The sequence below is a fragment of the Zonotrichia leucophrys genome, chromosome 12, assembly GCF_028769735.1.
Source record: "Zonotrichia leucophrys gambelii isolate GWCS_2022_RI chromosome 12, RI_Zleu_2.0, whole genome shotgun sequence".
Taxonomy (NCBI): Eukaryota; Metazoa; Chordata; class Aves; order Passeriformes; family Passerellidae; genus Zonotrichia; species Zonotrichia leucophrys.
Genome location: NC_088182.1, coordinates 5,180,447 through 5,197,504, shown reverse-complemented (window position 1 = coordinate 5,197,504; position 17,058 = coordinate 5,180,447). Strand labels below are relative to the sequence as shown.

The following is a 17,058-nucleotide window of genomic DNA, read 5'->3' as shown; positions in this document are numbered from 1 at the left end:
AGCAAAGCTTCCTTTCCCAAAGAGGTGCTGGGCTATGCCAGGATGTGCTTTGGATGGGCACTGGAGCAGAGCTGGGTGTCTGAAACACTTCCCAGCCAGGAGAGGCCCTGAGCTCCTGGCACAGAACCACCCTGGCACCTTCCCCACATCAGCCTGGGTGTGCCTGAGCACTGGGATTTGCTCTAACAAAATAACATTTTGTACCTGGTGGTGTTTTGAGCCTTCAAACCAGCTCCTCCCAGTGTTCAGGTGGTTTGAGTTTATAAAAGCTCCCTGTAGAGAGGAAAGACACTGAGAGGAAGAGGAGGGTGGTGGGGTTTGCTGCCTTTGAGTTTCACAAGCAGCCAAAAGGAGTTAGAAGGGAAAATAAAAATTAGGTAGTCTAAGGTAGAGGCAAGCAGAACCAAAAACTAAACCTGCCTCTGACTTCAGACCTGATTTTTGGGTATTTGTTTGTTTTTTAAGGTGAGTCTTTGGGAAATAGAATTTTGGGGGTTGTGGAGTGGTTTGCTGGTTTTGTTCATGGTTTGGGCTTTGAGCTTTCATGGTTTGTTGGGGAAATTTTTTGCTTCTGATAGGACTGGAAAAGGGTTGATGTATTTTTGAGCTTTGGTCTGTGTAACAACTTTTTGTATGGGTTTGGCAGCTTTTCCTACAGTTGTCCATATGCCAGGAGAAGGTGGAAGGCTGGCTGGGCTGGAGGAGTCTGCCAAGAGGAGAGAGAGGGGCCATCAAGCTGGGGCTGACTTGCTGCAATGTTTTAGGGGGAAATTTGTCTTCTAGATAGTTTTGTTTCTATGCTGATGTCTGAAATATGTCAAATTTGACAGAGAAGGCTTTTTTAAAACTGTTGAAACCTCCTTTTTTTATATTACTTCATGATAATGACAGACTCACAGAATGTTTAGGGTTGAAAGGGGCCTCTGAAGACCATTGAGTTCAACCCTGCTTCTAAAGCTGCTGAAATAATATTAGAGAGCTATTTTTTTATTAAGTTTAACTGAAATTTAGGAACATAACAAGTGTAGAGGGAGTGAATACAACCCAGTGACCATATCTGAGCTCCCCACAGGGAATTTGCTTCCCAAATTTTTGAATGCTTTTCTTGGATTTATTTTATTTATTTTGTAAGTATTAAAAACACTTGCACCTTCATGTAAATGTTGACTTTTCAGCAGCAAAAGTAGATGCTAAACCTGTGATATTAGGACTGATATTTGATATAATGAAAGTGATATATCAAATGCCAAATGTCCCCTCTGGCTATAGATACACTAATTTTCAGTTCATGCAGCCTCTGACCCATGATTTGCCCAAGTAGGGGGATCTTGCCTGTAATGTGGTTTTTCTGGTCTGGAAAAGCAGCTGCAGCCTGACAAAAGTAATAGTTTGTTTTCAAACTGGGACTATTCCAACAGCATTTTATGTAATGGGCTCAAGCTGGCTCTTTTAAGAGTCAGCTGGAGGTGTTGAGTTTGTGCTGGATGAATTTGGGAATCCATGAAAAGCTTCTGGATTTTCAGATCAGGATGAGCTCTCTAGCTATAGATAAAGGCTAATAGTATCACAAGAAGCCATGAACTGCTATCAGCTCATGGGCTGTTTTAACTTAGATTTCTTTGCTTTTTGGTATCTCTGAACTGAAATGAAATGGACAGCAGATCTCCATGACATGATGGTTATGTTTACCTGCCATGATATCCTGAGCAGAGTCATGTTTTGCTGGTTATATTTTAAATGTATTGAGTGCTATTAATTTTTTTCCTGATGATAATGTACTGCACAGACAATTCATCTTGTTAATCCTCAGCAAGTGCTGATCTTGTCAGCTAATGGCAAGTTCTAGATAAGGGTTGAGAATTTTTGTGTGCGTTGTCCTACATACTTTAAAAATAACTAGGACATAAACTTTTGTGATATAAACTTCCCTGACAAATATAGATGTGTTCTTTTTTCTTTCTCTCCCCTCTTAGGCTTTGGAAAACTGTAAAAAGCAGAATCCCTGCCTCCCAAACACAGTAATTGGGAAGACCAGACATCCCTTTGACAAGGAGTAGCCACATGTTTAAGGTAGGCTGGGAGGAACAATTGTGAGAATCCTTCATTTTGTGTTCTGTTCTCACTTCTCCCTGCTTTTATCAACATTCAGACTTGTTATTTAATTGTTGTTTTCCAATGCAAGCTACATATTGTGCTCCTGTGGTTTTTGTGGGGTTTTGTTAGGTTGAGGTTTTTTGGTTGGCTTCTTTTTGCCCTGTGGTTGTGTCATCTTCCTGCTTGGATCCTCCCTGTGAACTTGGGGATGGTTGACAAAAGTGCTGCTTCTGCCAAGCAGGTTTGGTGTAGCTGAGGCAGCAGGGAGAGGCAGAGCAGGGATGTGCCAGGGATGAGAGGGTGGAAAGGGGCCAAGAGCAGCAGGTGGAGCATCTCTGAGTGTGCTGTGCTGCTGCATCCTGATATCCATGTCTGCACCTGGGCTGGAAACACAGCACATCTCCCAACATCCTGTACTTGAGGTGGGACAAAATCTGTCTGCACCAGCCCCTGGGGTGATCCCATGGGAAGGGGTTTCCCTGCTCATGTTGTTCAGCTCTGCTCTCTCAGGCTCTTGGTGTGTGTGGGGTCTTTGTGTTGGTCAGTGGAGGCTGTGGGCACAGCCAGACAAATCTTTGGTGTTTATTCCCTTAATGAAAAAATGTTGTATCTTTCTGGCAAAGCTTTTCTTGTTTGACTCCAGAAAAAACAGTGCATCTTCTCTTGTCACTGGAAAAAGCTGTAGGAGGAGCAAACCTTACAATACAGACAGAAAGATTTCATGTTGTCATTGAAGACATAGGAAGGGCAAGAAAGGAAATGGATTCAGTTTGGTCACTGAGGTTGGATTAGATCTCCTGCAAGAGAGGGAGAAAAGTGGTGAGGACTGAGAAAGGAAGTCTCAGGATGAGGAAGGTTTTCCTGGGAATGTATCCATCAAAAGTTCTGAACATGAAGTGGAGCTCCTGGCTGAGCAGAGGGGATGTGCACACAGAACATCAAACATTGCTGCACTCATTCAATGATTGTGGGCTGTGAGTGTTTGTCTGGGCCAAACTGTGTCCAGGGAGGTGATAAACCTGTGCTCCCCTGTACCAAAGGAATCCTCTTTGTGCTTCCTGTTCCACTAGGGGAAAGGAAAACAACCAGGAGCCAGAAACACAGGGAGGCTCAGGGCCCTGGCTGAGGATTCCTTGGCTGGTTTTACCCTGGGCTTCACAGCATTGCTGTTCAGGCAATCACGTGTAGGCAGCTCCATCTTCACATGCTCAGCTGCTGGGGATCCATGTGGGATGGCTCCCAGTGGAGGAAAATATCTGTGAGGACAGGAGGAGGCCAAGCAAAACAGCTCTGCCAGGTTTTTGATAAAGCTTCCACTCATGTTGTGAACCTTGGATGAGTGTCAGAAATCTGGCTTTTGGTGGAACTGAGGTAAAATTTGCTGTGAGACTGCACTTGGCTCACCTGGGAAGGAACATTTAGGTGGGGAGGAGCTGCAGTGTGCAGTGCCTGTTGCCCAGGCAGCAGCCAGGGGAGAGGCTGGGATATGGGAAGGAGCTTTGTAGGGTGGGTGGAAGCAGCTGGGAGGGGTGGAGAATGCAATCTGTGAAAAGCAAAGCCTCCTTGTCCCAGGAACACTGGAACGGAGGAGCTCTGCATTTCCAAGGTGGTGAGCCTTTTCCAGACCCTGTGAAATATGAGCCTGGATGTGTGGTGTTAAACCCCTTCATGGGGAAAAGGCAACTGTGGGGGAGGAGGAGAGGGAGGCAGAGGAGGCAGCATGCAGAAAGCAGAGGCCAGAGGCCCCTGTTTGGGTGCAAGCACCAATCTGCTGTCTGCATGAGCCTGCCTGAGTTGCATATGCTGTCCTTTTCTGTGCGCCCAAAAAATTGTGATAAATAGAGGTCCAGGCAGGGAAGAGCATTTATTTTTATTTGCCTATTTTTGTCATTCACTTGGCATCTCTAGATGAATGGTGGAAGCATGAGGGAGAGGCTGTTCTCCTTGTGCATGCAGCCCTGGGTGTGGGGCAGATTCTCAAAGACAGCTGAGTTCCTTCTGACCCCTTGCAATCTTGGAGATGCCATCCAGAGTAATGGTCTGTGCCAGCAGCCCTGTGGAGTCTCTCAGAGCTGTGGATGGGCAGTGTCCATGCTCTCAAGCTGGGACAGCTCAGGTGCTGGTGTCTGTCCTCTCCTGTGTCCCATCAGGTGGGGATGTCAGAGTGGGGATGGAAGGAGCCCCTCCTGACACTTCACCTCCCAGCAGTCAGACACAGACCATGTAACCCAAAGGGTGTTTATGGATTTATTTACCCAACACTGCCAGGAGCTCCCATTCCACAGGAAACCAGCTTTAGTCCCATCTTCCTCTTGTCTAGAGACAAATTACTTGCAGCCTTCCCTTTCCATGAGAAAGCATTTTGAAATGTGCAGACTGCTCACTTGTGGGTTTTTTCCCTTCCTATTTTCTCTTCCCAGGGTGTCAGGGTCAGTAGCCCCACATTCAAAACAGGCCCAGAGGTGCTTGTAGAGCATCATCCCCTCCCTGTCAGAGCCAGCTGAGGAGGCTGAGTAAACCCCAAACCATCAGGTGAATATGGCACTGTGCTTAGCAAAGAGGGCAAGAGGAAAATGTTTGATGTCTTGTTGGTCCACTGAAAGTTAAAATTGGCAGCAAAGACATCAAAGCAGGTGTGAGGATGCTTCTGCAAGATGTGCCAAGGACTCCTGTGCTCCTGTCTGATGCTGGGAGCCAGGGCAGGGAGAGGCTGCAAGCACAGCCTGTTTAATATTCTCTCTGTCCCTCTGATCTCCCCCCTACCCTGCAGAAGCAACATGTCCCCTGTTTCTGCAGAGCTTGTCCTGAGCAATAGCAGCATCTGTCAGGGGTTATGGTGGCATTAGCCTCATGGAGCTGGGAGTTAGCAGTGCTTGGCAGAGTGACAGGTCTGCTGTACCTTACATAAATCTGTATCTTGCATAAATCTGTCTCTGCCTACTCTGCCAAGGTGTGTGGTCACAGTTTGTCTGATTCTTCCTGCTGTCCACAAGGCTTTTGAGTTTCTTAGAAGATATTTGCTTGAGACCCTTCTCCTTCATCTTTCTTCACACCTCCCTACTCTGTATGTTTCACTTGTATCTTTCCCACTCTGTATATTTCACTTGTATATTTCCCACAAAGTCCTAAAAGGGATGTATCTTAAACAGTTGTTTATTTTCAATTAAATCCCCATCACCTGCCCCTCCCAGGAGCTGCAGAAATCTCTCTGTATTCCCATGGGATTGAATTCCTCGAGCATTCTGCAGCAAACCCCAGCAGCCTCCTCCTGCTGACTCCTGCTGTTGGCTGTACCTGATCCAGGGTAGCTACAAGGTACCTACCTTGCTCTTCAGTACTTAATGGGTTTTGTTGCCTCTCATCCACTTTTCTTGAGCCTTCTAGATCCTTCTGAGGCCAGAAAGTAATAACTACCTCAGTTCTTTGCTGTCCTTCAATGTCTAAGGAAATTCTGCAGGAAAACAAGAAAGCCCTTACTAAACATATCATTATATCCCAGACCACAACGTGTTTTCAAACAGAGCACCTGAAAAGAAAATGTTGACCCATTGAAAGCATCTCTGGTCAGTGAGGCTTGGCCTGGGCCACTCTCTGGTCCCTAGCTCTGCTCAGGGACCTGATGGGAGAGTCCATGGCCAGTGATCTCCTGTGTCACTTTGTCACACCCACCTGCCACCAATTGCTTCACTGTGTTAAGGCTGTAATAGAGACCTGCTCTGAGCATTGTGGCAGAGACCAGTGCAACATCTCTGTTGGTCTGCAGGGCCAAATACTTGGTGTGAATTACCAATAAAATACAGCAGCTCCAGAGGAGGATGTGATCTGTCAGGTGAGCTCATTGCACCTCTCAGAGTCTGCATTGAGATAGATGTCCTCAGGTGCTGAGGTGGAGGTACTTGAGTGTAAGAGTACTTAGTGCTATTATTATTTACTATTCTTTGGTGTCTTGTGCTGGTGAGCATTTAGTGAAGGTGGCACACTCTTCTACCACAGGTTATCCCGGGGGAAAACAAATAATCCCACATTGTGTTGTAGCACACATCCTGAGCTCTCAAAATGGAAGTTTCTGTTTTGTCTCCAAGCCCTTTTTCTTTTGTAGGCAGACATAAGAGCTGTAATGCCAAGTGAATGGTATGTACTAAGTCTATACAATGGCTCTTTAAAAAAAATAATTACATATGGTACGAGAGGGAGAGGAAACCACTCCATTCCTGTAAATGGCCACTTAAGACGTGGAGAATAAATAACTGCAATAAATAATCTGGCATAGCTGAGCTTTTGCATTTGGGAGTAAATCAGAGCTCTTTCCCCATTGTCTGCAGAGAAGGCTCGGAAATGGAGTTGGATGGAAAGACAAAGATTCCCCTGAGAGTTGTGGCGAGGTGCTGGACAGCCCCTGGGAGGGTGAGGGAGTCTCCGGCTCTGCCGTGAGCCTCGCTCCCCTTTCCCTGCACCTCCCTTCCCCTTCCCAGGCATGTGCAAGGCAGGAGACTCCTTAAGTCTCGCTCTCCTCTGGTGAACAGGTGCTGGGGGATGAAGGCTGGCGGATAAAGGCTGTGCTGGCGGAACCAGCCCGTCCCAGGCGCCTCGGAGGCCGCGCAGCCCCCGGCGCTCCCCGCTCCCATCCCCGCCCGCCTCCCGCAGCCGGAGCGGCCGCTCCCCTGCGCCGTGCGGGCTCTGCTGCCGCTATTTAAATGCAGCTCCAGTCGCTGGCTGAGCGAGGGCTGTGTCGCTTTAAGGCACATGTGATACTCTCCCGAGCGGGGATGTGTTGAAATAGGCTCGGGCAGGTCCGGGAGCCGCCGCCTTGTGCCGCCCGTGCGGAGCCGCGGCCGCGCTGCCCTCAGCCGCCGGCTGCTGCTCGGCCTCGCGTGTCCTGCGAGCCGCTCCTCGCCGCCAGACCCCTCCGAAGGGCTCCTCCAGCACAAGGGGATGCTCGGCAATGATCTAAAGGTGAAAATGAGAAGGTTTCCACCCCTCAAACCTTGGCCACTTTTCTGACGGCAGTCTGAGAGCTCAGATGTCTTCTTTACTCTGGAAACAGGATTTGTAACGAAAAAGAGATTTTTTTGCTTCTTTTTTTTTTCTACTTTTAATCCTGATAAAGAAGATTATTGGGAAGCTATAAAAGAAATCTCTTATTGTGGTACAGATGGATTTAAAAAAGTATTAGATCTTTCCGATGAACACTACTAGAGTGCTCTGCTCTTGGTTGGATTACTCAGGTAAGGAGCTTCCTCAGGATTTAAGATTCAGAAAGCAGATCTGGAACTCCTCAGATAATAAGTGGAAAATATTCACTGCTGTGTTTCTATATTAATGATAAGATGATCTCTGGGTGAAATTGTATGTGTGTGACAGTTTGCTGATGAACGAGTGCATGAAGAAATATTTGTAAGAAACGCTGGGTTTGAGCAAAGGTAGTTTGAAATAGCAAATGTTTGAGAGAGGATTTTATATTTTAAAAAGCCACATAAACTAATTTTAAAGCATGAGTGGGTAAAGTCTCCTGTCCATGTGTGAAGAACATGATGCCGGAGGAAAGACACAGGAGCATTTAGCAGGTTGTGGAAGTTTCGCTCTTTGACTGGGATTTTTAAAGTTCAGTTTAAATAACCTGATTACCTGAAATTCCCCTGCGTGAGGCTCACCTTTCCCTTTGCCTTGGGGTATAAAAAGCACGGGAGCACCAATTACGACAAGAAGGTGTTAATTCCTGAAGACACGGGAAGCCTCCCGGGAGCTCCCTGATCTGAGGAGATTGAATCTATTTTGCAAGATAAATGGGTCTAAAAAGAGAGGAGAAAAAGTGCATTGTATACTGCAAAGCAAACAGTTGGAAATGAAATTAATTATACACCAAGCAGTGCATCAAGCACTCAGTACAGAGAAAGGAAGAGCCTCATGCTGATCAAAATAATGTTTTGGTATTCTCTATTAATTATACTTGTCAGTTTATGTGGTTCATTTCAACTAATTAGACTTAAAAAGCTTCCCAAAGACTCTGCTGCTTTAAAATCAGGATAAAAAAAAAGGATTTATATGCATATATTTTATTGCCACAGCATTTCACTATTTTAATATTGTTCATCTTCCTAGTGTAGAAATCCCCTGATATTTCATGCAGATTTTTTTTTTTTTTGTAAAGACATGATTTTTTTCCATGTGAGAGATTTGAATCTTTCAAAGTCTTTCTTGCTCTGTGAAAATGATGTTCAGCTGATTGGATTATTAGATAGAGAGCAGCATCCCGTCATTGGCTGAGTGAGGAGAGTGCCTGAAGTTTGATTAATTTGCCCATCTGAAATGCAGCACAAGGTGCTGTTAGGGGAACTGGACGATGTGTAGCGTAGCTGAGCCTTGCAAACCTCCTGATCCTTGCAGGCACTGAGCAAGAGCTGCTGAAGTTAACAAGTCAGAGGGAAATTCACCCAGTTAGTACAGCCATGAGCACAAGTATGGAAAAAGAGTTGTCTGCACTGCATGGCCAAGTACACCAGCACCAGCAGACAAAGAAATTGCCTTTTCCCTTTGCAAAGGGAATATTTTTAAAATTTTGACACAGTCTGCTTTGCGGAAGCATCAAATCTTCTATAGAGCACATCTGAAATTCAGTGTGGCCGTACTCCAGTCCTTGTGCATGCACAGGTCGAACAAAAGGAAGCTGATTTCATCAGGGGATTAGAACATAATTCTGAGAAACAATTACTTTGTTTGGTAGACAAAAGCATAATTAATAATTAATGCTTGCAAAAGCAAAAAACCAAACAATGTACTGTTACCTTCTGGGTCAGTAATAGCCTTTTTAGTTTTGGGGATGGAGTATTTTGGCAATATGTCTTGGATAGCTGAGGATATGTTATGTCTTTCTGCAGTGTATTTAAAGCAGCTTTGATACTGTCTGGACATCATGTTGGTTTTTTCCAGCTGGTGTTGTGACTTTTTACAATTTGGTTTATATTTTTAACTCCCTTGTAAATTGAGCTATGGATCAGTGTGAGAATATTTCCCAGCTTCTATTTATATTGTGGTTTTTTTCAGCCCTCAGATTATTACAGTTTGATTTTTACCACTGAATTATTAAAGTTACCCAGGCTCCTGTGTTGATGTCTCTTTACCTCAGCTGTCCTTTTTGGGCATGACCTTTGTTGTACAACAATTGCATCCTGCAGGGGGGGAATGATAATCAAAAGACATTTAGCAAAAGGAGTGAAAAAGAAAAATATTAAAACCACTGTTGTAATGGAAGCTGACTATTGTGTGTGCTGGAAGGCATTGGATAATAATGTGTGTCTAATATTTTGTTTAGAGAATGGCAGTGGTCTCTGCAATGTCCTGGGTCCTGTATTTGTGGATAAGTGCCTGTGCAATGCTGCTCTGTCAGGGGTCCCTCCATCACACTTTCCAGCAGCATCACCTGCACAGACCAGGTAGGACTGAGCTCAGCTCTGGGCTTGCAGGCTCTCTGCCCGTGCTCCTGTCTGTCTTGATAAATGATTGACTAATCAAAATTCTCTTTATCATTTAAGTTTTATGAGTTGTTTGCCTTTGTATTGCACAGCATCTGTTTTCTGGTGAGTCTAATGTGTGTTGTGCTTTGCCAATCCAATGTGGGAATAGTCATGTTTAATGTCATTTTCTAACAATTGCCCAACAGAAAAATCCCATTGTGGGTAACAGTTCAGTTTCTGTGTCCTTGTTTCTCTCTCTTCTTCTTCCCATTTGGTGAAGTTCTGGAATTTCTGTAGAACTTGGACACTGTGAGAGCACAGGTTTGTGGAACTTTGTGCTTATCTGACCCAAACCGGGTTCAGGTTTGTTCCTTAAACCACAGGCACTGAAACTGGAGATCGGATGTTTGCCTTGGGTTAAAGGAGGCACAGTCACTCAGAGATTCTCAAGTTTACCTCTGAAATTGATGGGGCTGCAAAAGTGTGTCCTGGAGGAGAATTTGGGACTGTGAACAGAGTGCAGTGCCTGTAAAGGCAGAATCAATCCCACAGGTTAGCAGTGGAGAACACAGCTCACTTGGGCTGCTGGGTCTGCAGGGACAGCACAGCAGTGGTTTTATTGTGTTTTTAATAATAGGAATGGATCACATAACTCCTTCAACTGCTAATTGCACTTTGAAGAATGTGCTATGCTAAAAATTGAGGTAGTGGCATTTTCTAGCACAGTGTTTTCATCTGGTTAAAATTAGATGGGCCAAGAATGTCACTTAACCAAATTTGAATCCAAAGAAAAGGTGGGAGGGGCTCTAAGAGTTGTAGAAATGAAAGATGGAAAGTGTTAACTCACAGTGATGAGTCATCTTACAATGTGGCAATTAATATTTTAATTTTTTTTTGATCAAATGATATCCCTTCAAAGACAGATGGGCTTGAACACAGGTCATTGGCAACTTTAAAACTCAGAGTTTTCCCAAGTACATTTCTTGCCCAGAAATTGCAGGTATTGGCATTGTCTTGGCTTGTTCTAGTAAAACATAAATGTTACAGAGGAGTAGACCAAAATCCTTGCTAGGCCAGGTCTCAGTGCCCATGTTAGAGCATCAGATTAACCAAGGGTTTCACCTTTACCCCCTGGCACTGGAAATCTGGGAGTGCTTGAAGTTTGAGGGGTGAAGGACTTATCTGGGACTTGCAGAGATTTATTATAGTGCAATTATCAGAAATGCTGCTGGTTATTTCAGTGTGTCCCTAGTGAAGGAAAGGGGGGAAAAAAGAGCCCAGCTGCACAGGTATGTAAAGGGAAAATGTAATATCACTTTATGGAATCAGTTGAAACAAGTGACATTATGAGAAAAAATGAGAGCTGGGCAGATCCAGAGCTCTGCAACATTTGCCTAAGCTTGAAAAATCACCTTTTTTATGAAGCAAGAACAGCAAGACACTGAATGCATACCAAATGTTGGGGAAATGTGAAAAATGACAAAATCTTTCACTCAGGGATGTGCTACAGATAGAGTGAAGGTTTTACAGCTGCCTCATCACCTACTTAGAAGCAGCCAAGCTTTCCCTCCTGCGAGCCTGGCTCCGGCAGCTTCTCTGCACCCTACATGAATAAGATTGATGGTGTTCTGATCCCAGGCAGCCAATTTCAGTCTCTCAAGAAATAACCCACTACATTGACAGATGAGTGGAATTTGACATGATGTTCACCTCAAATTCAGATTGTGCTGCACCTGGGAAGTACCAGCCAGTGAGTGTCCTTTAGGGAAACTCTCAGATATTTTGGGCGATTTCTGCTGTCACAACAGAAAATCAAGACACTGTTTTTTTTATAAGGCCATGAATTTGCAGTCTGCCAACTGAATGTGAAAGGTTGTACATAAAAGGGATGGAAATGTGTTAACTAGCAAACTGAGTGATTTTAATGTATTCAACTGCAGTCCCTGAGCACACCCTATTTTTCATATTTATATTATTAGGAATGCGTAGTTTACTTTTAGTTGGAAATTGTGTAAGTAAGATTAAAATGTTCAGCCAAATAAAAGTGAATAAAAAATGGATGCAGATAAGCCAAAGCATAATTTCAGTAATTTAATACTTGGTGTATGAAATTTCAACTTATTGAATCATGGCAGATAGAGCTGTAATCAATAGCATGCTCAGCATACCTTTCCTTTCAGTTTGTGATCATGCATAGATAATGAGCTGCCCTAAAATAAGAGAGTTTGAGCAGTTCATCTCCATCATGGGGCCACTTTGGTACAAGATAATTAAAAGGGCAGGTTCCACCTCATCTTGTGCTTCTCATTCTTGATGAATAGAAGAGTCTCACTGAGCACAGGAAGGTGCAGGTAGAAGATAAAATCCTCTTGGAGTGTATTTAGCATAATAAACTTGAACTGAACACAGTGGATTAGCACAGTGAATATATCCATCTGGACCACAGCAGTTAATCCAGTTTGGAAACCCTGGAAATCAAGGGCAATATATTAAAAGGTTAGTTTATCATCAGAGATTTCTGAGCTTGATATTTTTTTTTTCCTCCCAGAAACTTTCTTAAGCAAGTATCTGAATGGGTTGAAATTGATTTTAACACCCTGTGCAATCACAGACGCTTAAAGCCTCTTTCCAGTGCAGTATAATTTTTCATTTTTATAATTCAGTACTTCTTTGTTCAGTTAGATGACTTAGCAGAAGGTATGAACCTGGAAACAAATGTGACAAACTGCTCTACATGACAGTATTTGTGACTTTATTTTCTGTGAAATGTTGGCAGGTGGGCACAGGTAGTAAGGCCATAGTAAATACTGCTTGCTTATGAGATGGATGATGCTGTATTATTTGTGCATGTTCATTAATTCTTTCTTGCCTCATTAACACAGTGAGAACTTTGAGTGCTGCTCTTTAGTGCCCTTAAATTTTGGTGCCTGTTCCTTTTGACTTGGGTAGGTGAGGAAGAGGAGACCTGGGAGTAAACCTGCAGAACCCAACTGCAGTGTAATTCCCCTTGGGCAATGCTCATGGCTTTCTGCAGGGTTTTTTATGATTATATTTCATTTTCATGAAAATCATGTTAGGCAAAGGATGTGTGAAAGCATTCACAGGAAATAACTTTATGTGGAAACAAATCTCCATCTTCTGTGCAAGCTTGTCATTTCTGTGTGATTTAAGAAGAAATAGTGGTAATGAAAAGAATTCCATGCTGGTTGTTTTGGTCTCTAAGATACACAGAGTTGTAGGGCTGTGGAATTGGCCTGAGGGGTTAGAGTGGCCACGGTAATTTGCAGAGTTATCTGAGTGCCTGTGATAGTTCATTGATCATCTGATTGACAGGATTGATCCTCCCAGCAGCAGGAAGTAGATGCTGGGGTTTGGTGACATAAGATATTAGCCAAGTACAGGATTCAAGTTTAAAAAATAAATAAAGCACCCATTACCCTTTCAATTATGCAATTCTTTACAAAATTTTGAGCTTGTTCCATAACAAGGTATTGGATCTTTCAGCTAATCATAGGTGACAACAGTGGCCGTGTGTTGGAAGGACATAGGATTGACCTGTAAGTTTGTGCAAATGAATTAGGTACACATCAAGTTAGTCTGGTGTGCAGTGTAAAGATGGAAGGCACACACAAGCAGAAAAAAGTATCCACTGTAGCACTGCTGACATTTGCAAATATGTTAATTAAAAGTAGGCCTGTTCAGAGGAAGAAATCATGGACTGAATCAAGGCTGGAATTTTATAATGCTAAACATGAAGTACCTTTTATTGTGACAGTAGTTAATGATGTGCCTATTAAAAATCTTCTCAAGAAGTGATTCTCTGTACTACAGATTACGAGACAGAAAAATCAGTCTCAAAGCAATTCTGCACCAACTAACTAGGAACATCAACCTAAGGATGCTGTGAGCATGTTTCTCAGTAGACAGCATTTTGCAGAAACTGTAGAATGTGGCTGTGAGCAAAAAATGTCTTAGTTCTGATCTTGGCCTTCCCACTGATTTTTTTATAGCCCTGGGGTAAACTGCATATTTTCACATTTCAAAAGGTCTGCTATTTTCATATGCCCCATATATGTGGCTATTCAGTTCAAAACAGGCAGGGTTTTGAATCTAATTCCTCAGGAAAGTTTAAATAAAATGTCTGTACTTTGTAGAGCAATTGAGATTGGGAAGGTGAGTTCAGCAGGATTTTTGCTCTTGCTGTGGACAGAAGCAAGTGTGGCACTAGGCAGTTAATACATAAAAGTTTCTGTGATTAGTAAGAATTGTGTTTCATTAATCACATGGTGTGAATGCAAACTGTTGCCTTCAGTATACAGTGTTCAAATTGCCAGGCAGGAGCACAGCCAGCCATGGCCATGAAAGGTGACAGCTATTGTTTCTTGCTGTGTTAATTAAAATCAGCACATTTTTAAGTTCTAAGGTCTAACTCACTTTTTATTTACTCCAGCAAATGCTCAGGAAGCAGCACAGTGCCCTGGTTTGTTTGCAGTCAGAAAATCCTGCTCACAAGGAGCTGTTCCAGTCACTCACTGGAGAGATCTCCCTTGTGATACCTTTGTTATACACACCTGGCCTTGACAGGCTGCTCTTGGAAATGTGAAATTACCAACTGCTAAGTGAAGAAATCCAGGTTGTAAGTACCTACTGTGTTCCTGGTCACACACAAAATACATTTGGATGTATGTGGACACGTACTTTGTTTAGAAAGAGAACTGAAGTGATAAAGTCAACACTTAAGCATGAGGTAGGGTTTCTAGCAGCATGATGGCAATGAACTGCCTGCTGTGCTTGTGTGATGGGCTTGTTTACAGCAGCAGACTTGATCAGAAGTATTGCACCCTGTGATTTTGGGCTTTTGATATTTTTTTTTTTCCTGAAAAATCAAGCCTCTGAAACAAAGCTATCATGGCTCCAGGGTGTGCTTGGAGATAGAGTTAGCCATGGGAAGTTTTTGGGGTCTGTTGCTTGGGACACAGGGGAAGTAAAGGGGAAGGGATAGGTTGGCATTGCTAGGGGTCAGGCTGTCCTCCCTGGCTGGTCAGTGCAGGAGCAGAAGGGCAGCTGGGATCCTCACAGCTTGGTGCAGGTGGGGCAGAGCTGTCACCAGTGACTGCTGAATGTGCTGCCTGCTTACTGCTCATCCAGGGAGATGGAGTAACCTGGAGGGAGCCAGGAGTGTCACCTCCATGGGCTGTGAAGAGCAGCAGGGCCAGGGTGTGCCCTGAGGCCTGAGCAGCCATGGGGGGCTCCCCAGGAGCTGCTGCAAGCTTGGCTGCTTTCCCTGTGAGGTGCCACCTTTCCCTCCACCCCATTGAGTGCCACTTTTTCCCCCTGTTGGGTGCCACCTTTCCTGTGGGTGTGCTCCTGGGGTCACCTTCACTGCACACCTTGTGCAAGCCAGCAATGGCAAAATGCTCCCACAGGGACAATGGGATGATGCCTCCTGTGCTGGTGCTTTGCACTGACACTCTCTGTGCTCTGGTTTAGTCCCCCTTCCTCCTGGCCATGCTCCTGTCCCCATCCCGTGCCATTTCAGCCACTTCAGCTCTCCCTCAGGCCTCTCTGCAGGCAGACACTTGTGCAAGGAGCTGCCCTGGGGAGGCAGGGACCAAAAATCTCCTCTTGCTGTGCTGGCCCTGGCAGCATCTCCTGCTCCCAGCCCTGTGCTGAGCCTCCCTCTCCAAGTGCAGCCTCGAGGCCCTGTGAGTCATGCAGGGACCTTTCAGTGCACACCACTATTTGTAGCTCGCTGTCATGGCCTTAAAGACTGTGGGAATTCATTTTGGGGTGGTAAAATCCCAAGGAAAATTTGGCACCTACAAATAATAAACCCCAGAGGCAGACTACATTGCTCTGCACTGAAGTGTTTCTGCTGATAACATCAGAAACATGCCTTTAATGATTAGCCTGCTTTAGTCCAAGGCTCATTTATATTTTAAAAAGTAATATTCAAGTGCATTGCTTCATAAGATTGATGTGTTTTCCCCTTTAAGTTTGATATTATTTTACCCTGTACTGTCTGTAATATTTGTGTTTCTTTCAGAATGTTTTTCTTTCCACTCTGTGAAACCAACCTGTGCTGTGAGCAAGATTTTTGGTTTTTTTTTCCTGGTGGAACTCGGCATTTTTTGCTGTTTTCAGATGCCCTATACAGAGCAGTTTTCTCCAGCTGATCTTACTCCTTTGCATGGGAGTGATGCTGGAGCTTTCTGTTCAGTGTGCCCTGGGAAGGGACCACGAGGACTGCAGCACAGTTGGAGTCTAAATTTATGAGAGTCAGGCAGTGATGCACAATGGGGAATCGGGGGTGTAAATTAAGCTGAATGAAGTTACACAGCCCAGTGTTTCTGTGACTCATATTTCTACGCTCTATTTAGATTGTTTTTTGACATCTCTCTCTTGCTTTCTGTATTTCTTCTGGAATACCAGTTTGCCCCTTCATAGTGGGTGAAGAAAGCACTCCTGCCCTTCTTGAAAGGTCACTACAGTGACAGCAGTGTGCAGGATCACTGTTGCTATCATGATAATCAATAACTCTGTCCTACTGTTCCACTGTAATCCTTATTTTGAGAAAACAGCTGGGCTTGGGAACTGAAATGATGGCAGGGATATAAAATTTTACTCATTTTTGGATGATGTGAAAGGCATTCCTTGAGAATCAGTGAGTGAAGTACAGCACATGAACAATCTGTTGGGATGGGTACCCTCATTGTGGTGCAGTGTCTCTGAGTTCCAGGTAACCCAGGGAATAACCAGCTCTCCATGAGCAAATCCCACCCAGCCATACATGCTGGGAGATTTTTGGAATTGGGCACAAATATTTCTACCATGAACAGTTAAGTTTTATTTGTATACCATGTACCTTAACTGTTACTAAATGAATAGGCAACTAAAAACCAGCTTAAACAGTGATCCTTGTCTCTTGATTATCAGGAGAGCTCTTGGTTCAGATTAAAGAATGTTTTTAATCCATCCTCATGCATGATCCAATGGTCTGCTGGATTAATTTAGTTTTCTGTAGCTGACAAATCTGAATCAAGAACCCTCATTTTGAACCTACCAAAAATTTGGGAAAAAGGTAAAATACACTGTCAACTAAACTGTGTACAAGTGAGAGTTATATCTGTGGAGAACTTGATTAAAGACTCCTATGCATTTACACACCAGTTTGTTGCAAAGTGAGGAACCTGGGACTGTGATTTTTCTGTGTTGTAAATAATGTCAGCAACCAAAGACTCTACAGATCAGCCTGGGTACAGGCAAAAACCTCAGGATCTGAACTGCACCCCTGTTAAAACTTTATTTTTGCTTTTTTGCTGTCCTCATTAATGCTCTCCAAAACTGCTGCTAAATATTGCTGGCAAGTAAGGCTTCTGTACAATTGTACTGTGTTGTTCAGGATTTATTAATTATAATCTTTTCTTGCAGAGTCTATTTATATTTGATCACGACATTAATTGGTTGCCAAAACAAACTAGAGTTAATGGTGTTTAATTAAGTGCTTGAGAGC

At 43.9% G+C, this 17,058-nt stretch overlaps 1 protein-coding gene across 2 annotated transcripts in view; it reads left to right on the top strand.

Annotated features, from left to right (window-relative positions):
• Window positions 1–385: 385 nt before the first annotated feature.
• Window positions 386–17,058, top strand: part of TAFA1 (TAFA chemokine like family member 1) — a 216,797-nt gene continuing 200,124 nt past the window's right edge. Inside the window, exons 1-3 of one of the 2 annotated variants that reach the window (XM_064724264.1) lie at window positions 386–465; window positions 1,974–2,070; window positions 9,404–9,524. In XM_064724264.1, coding sequence (XP_064580334.1) covers window positions 2,062–2,070; window positions 9,404–9,524 — 130 coding nt within the window. In that variant the 5' untranslated portion in view covers window positions 386–465; window positions 1,974–2,061. Of the gene's footprint in view, window positions 466–1,973; window positions 2,071–6,596; window positions 7,320–9,403; window positions 9,525–17,058 lie in introns of those variants that run through there. The other variant, XM_064724265.1, reaches the window with a different exon arrangement.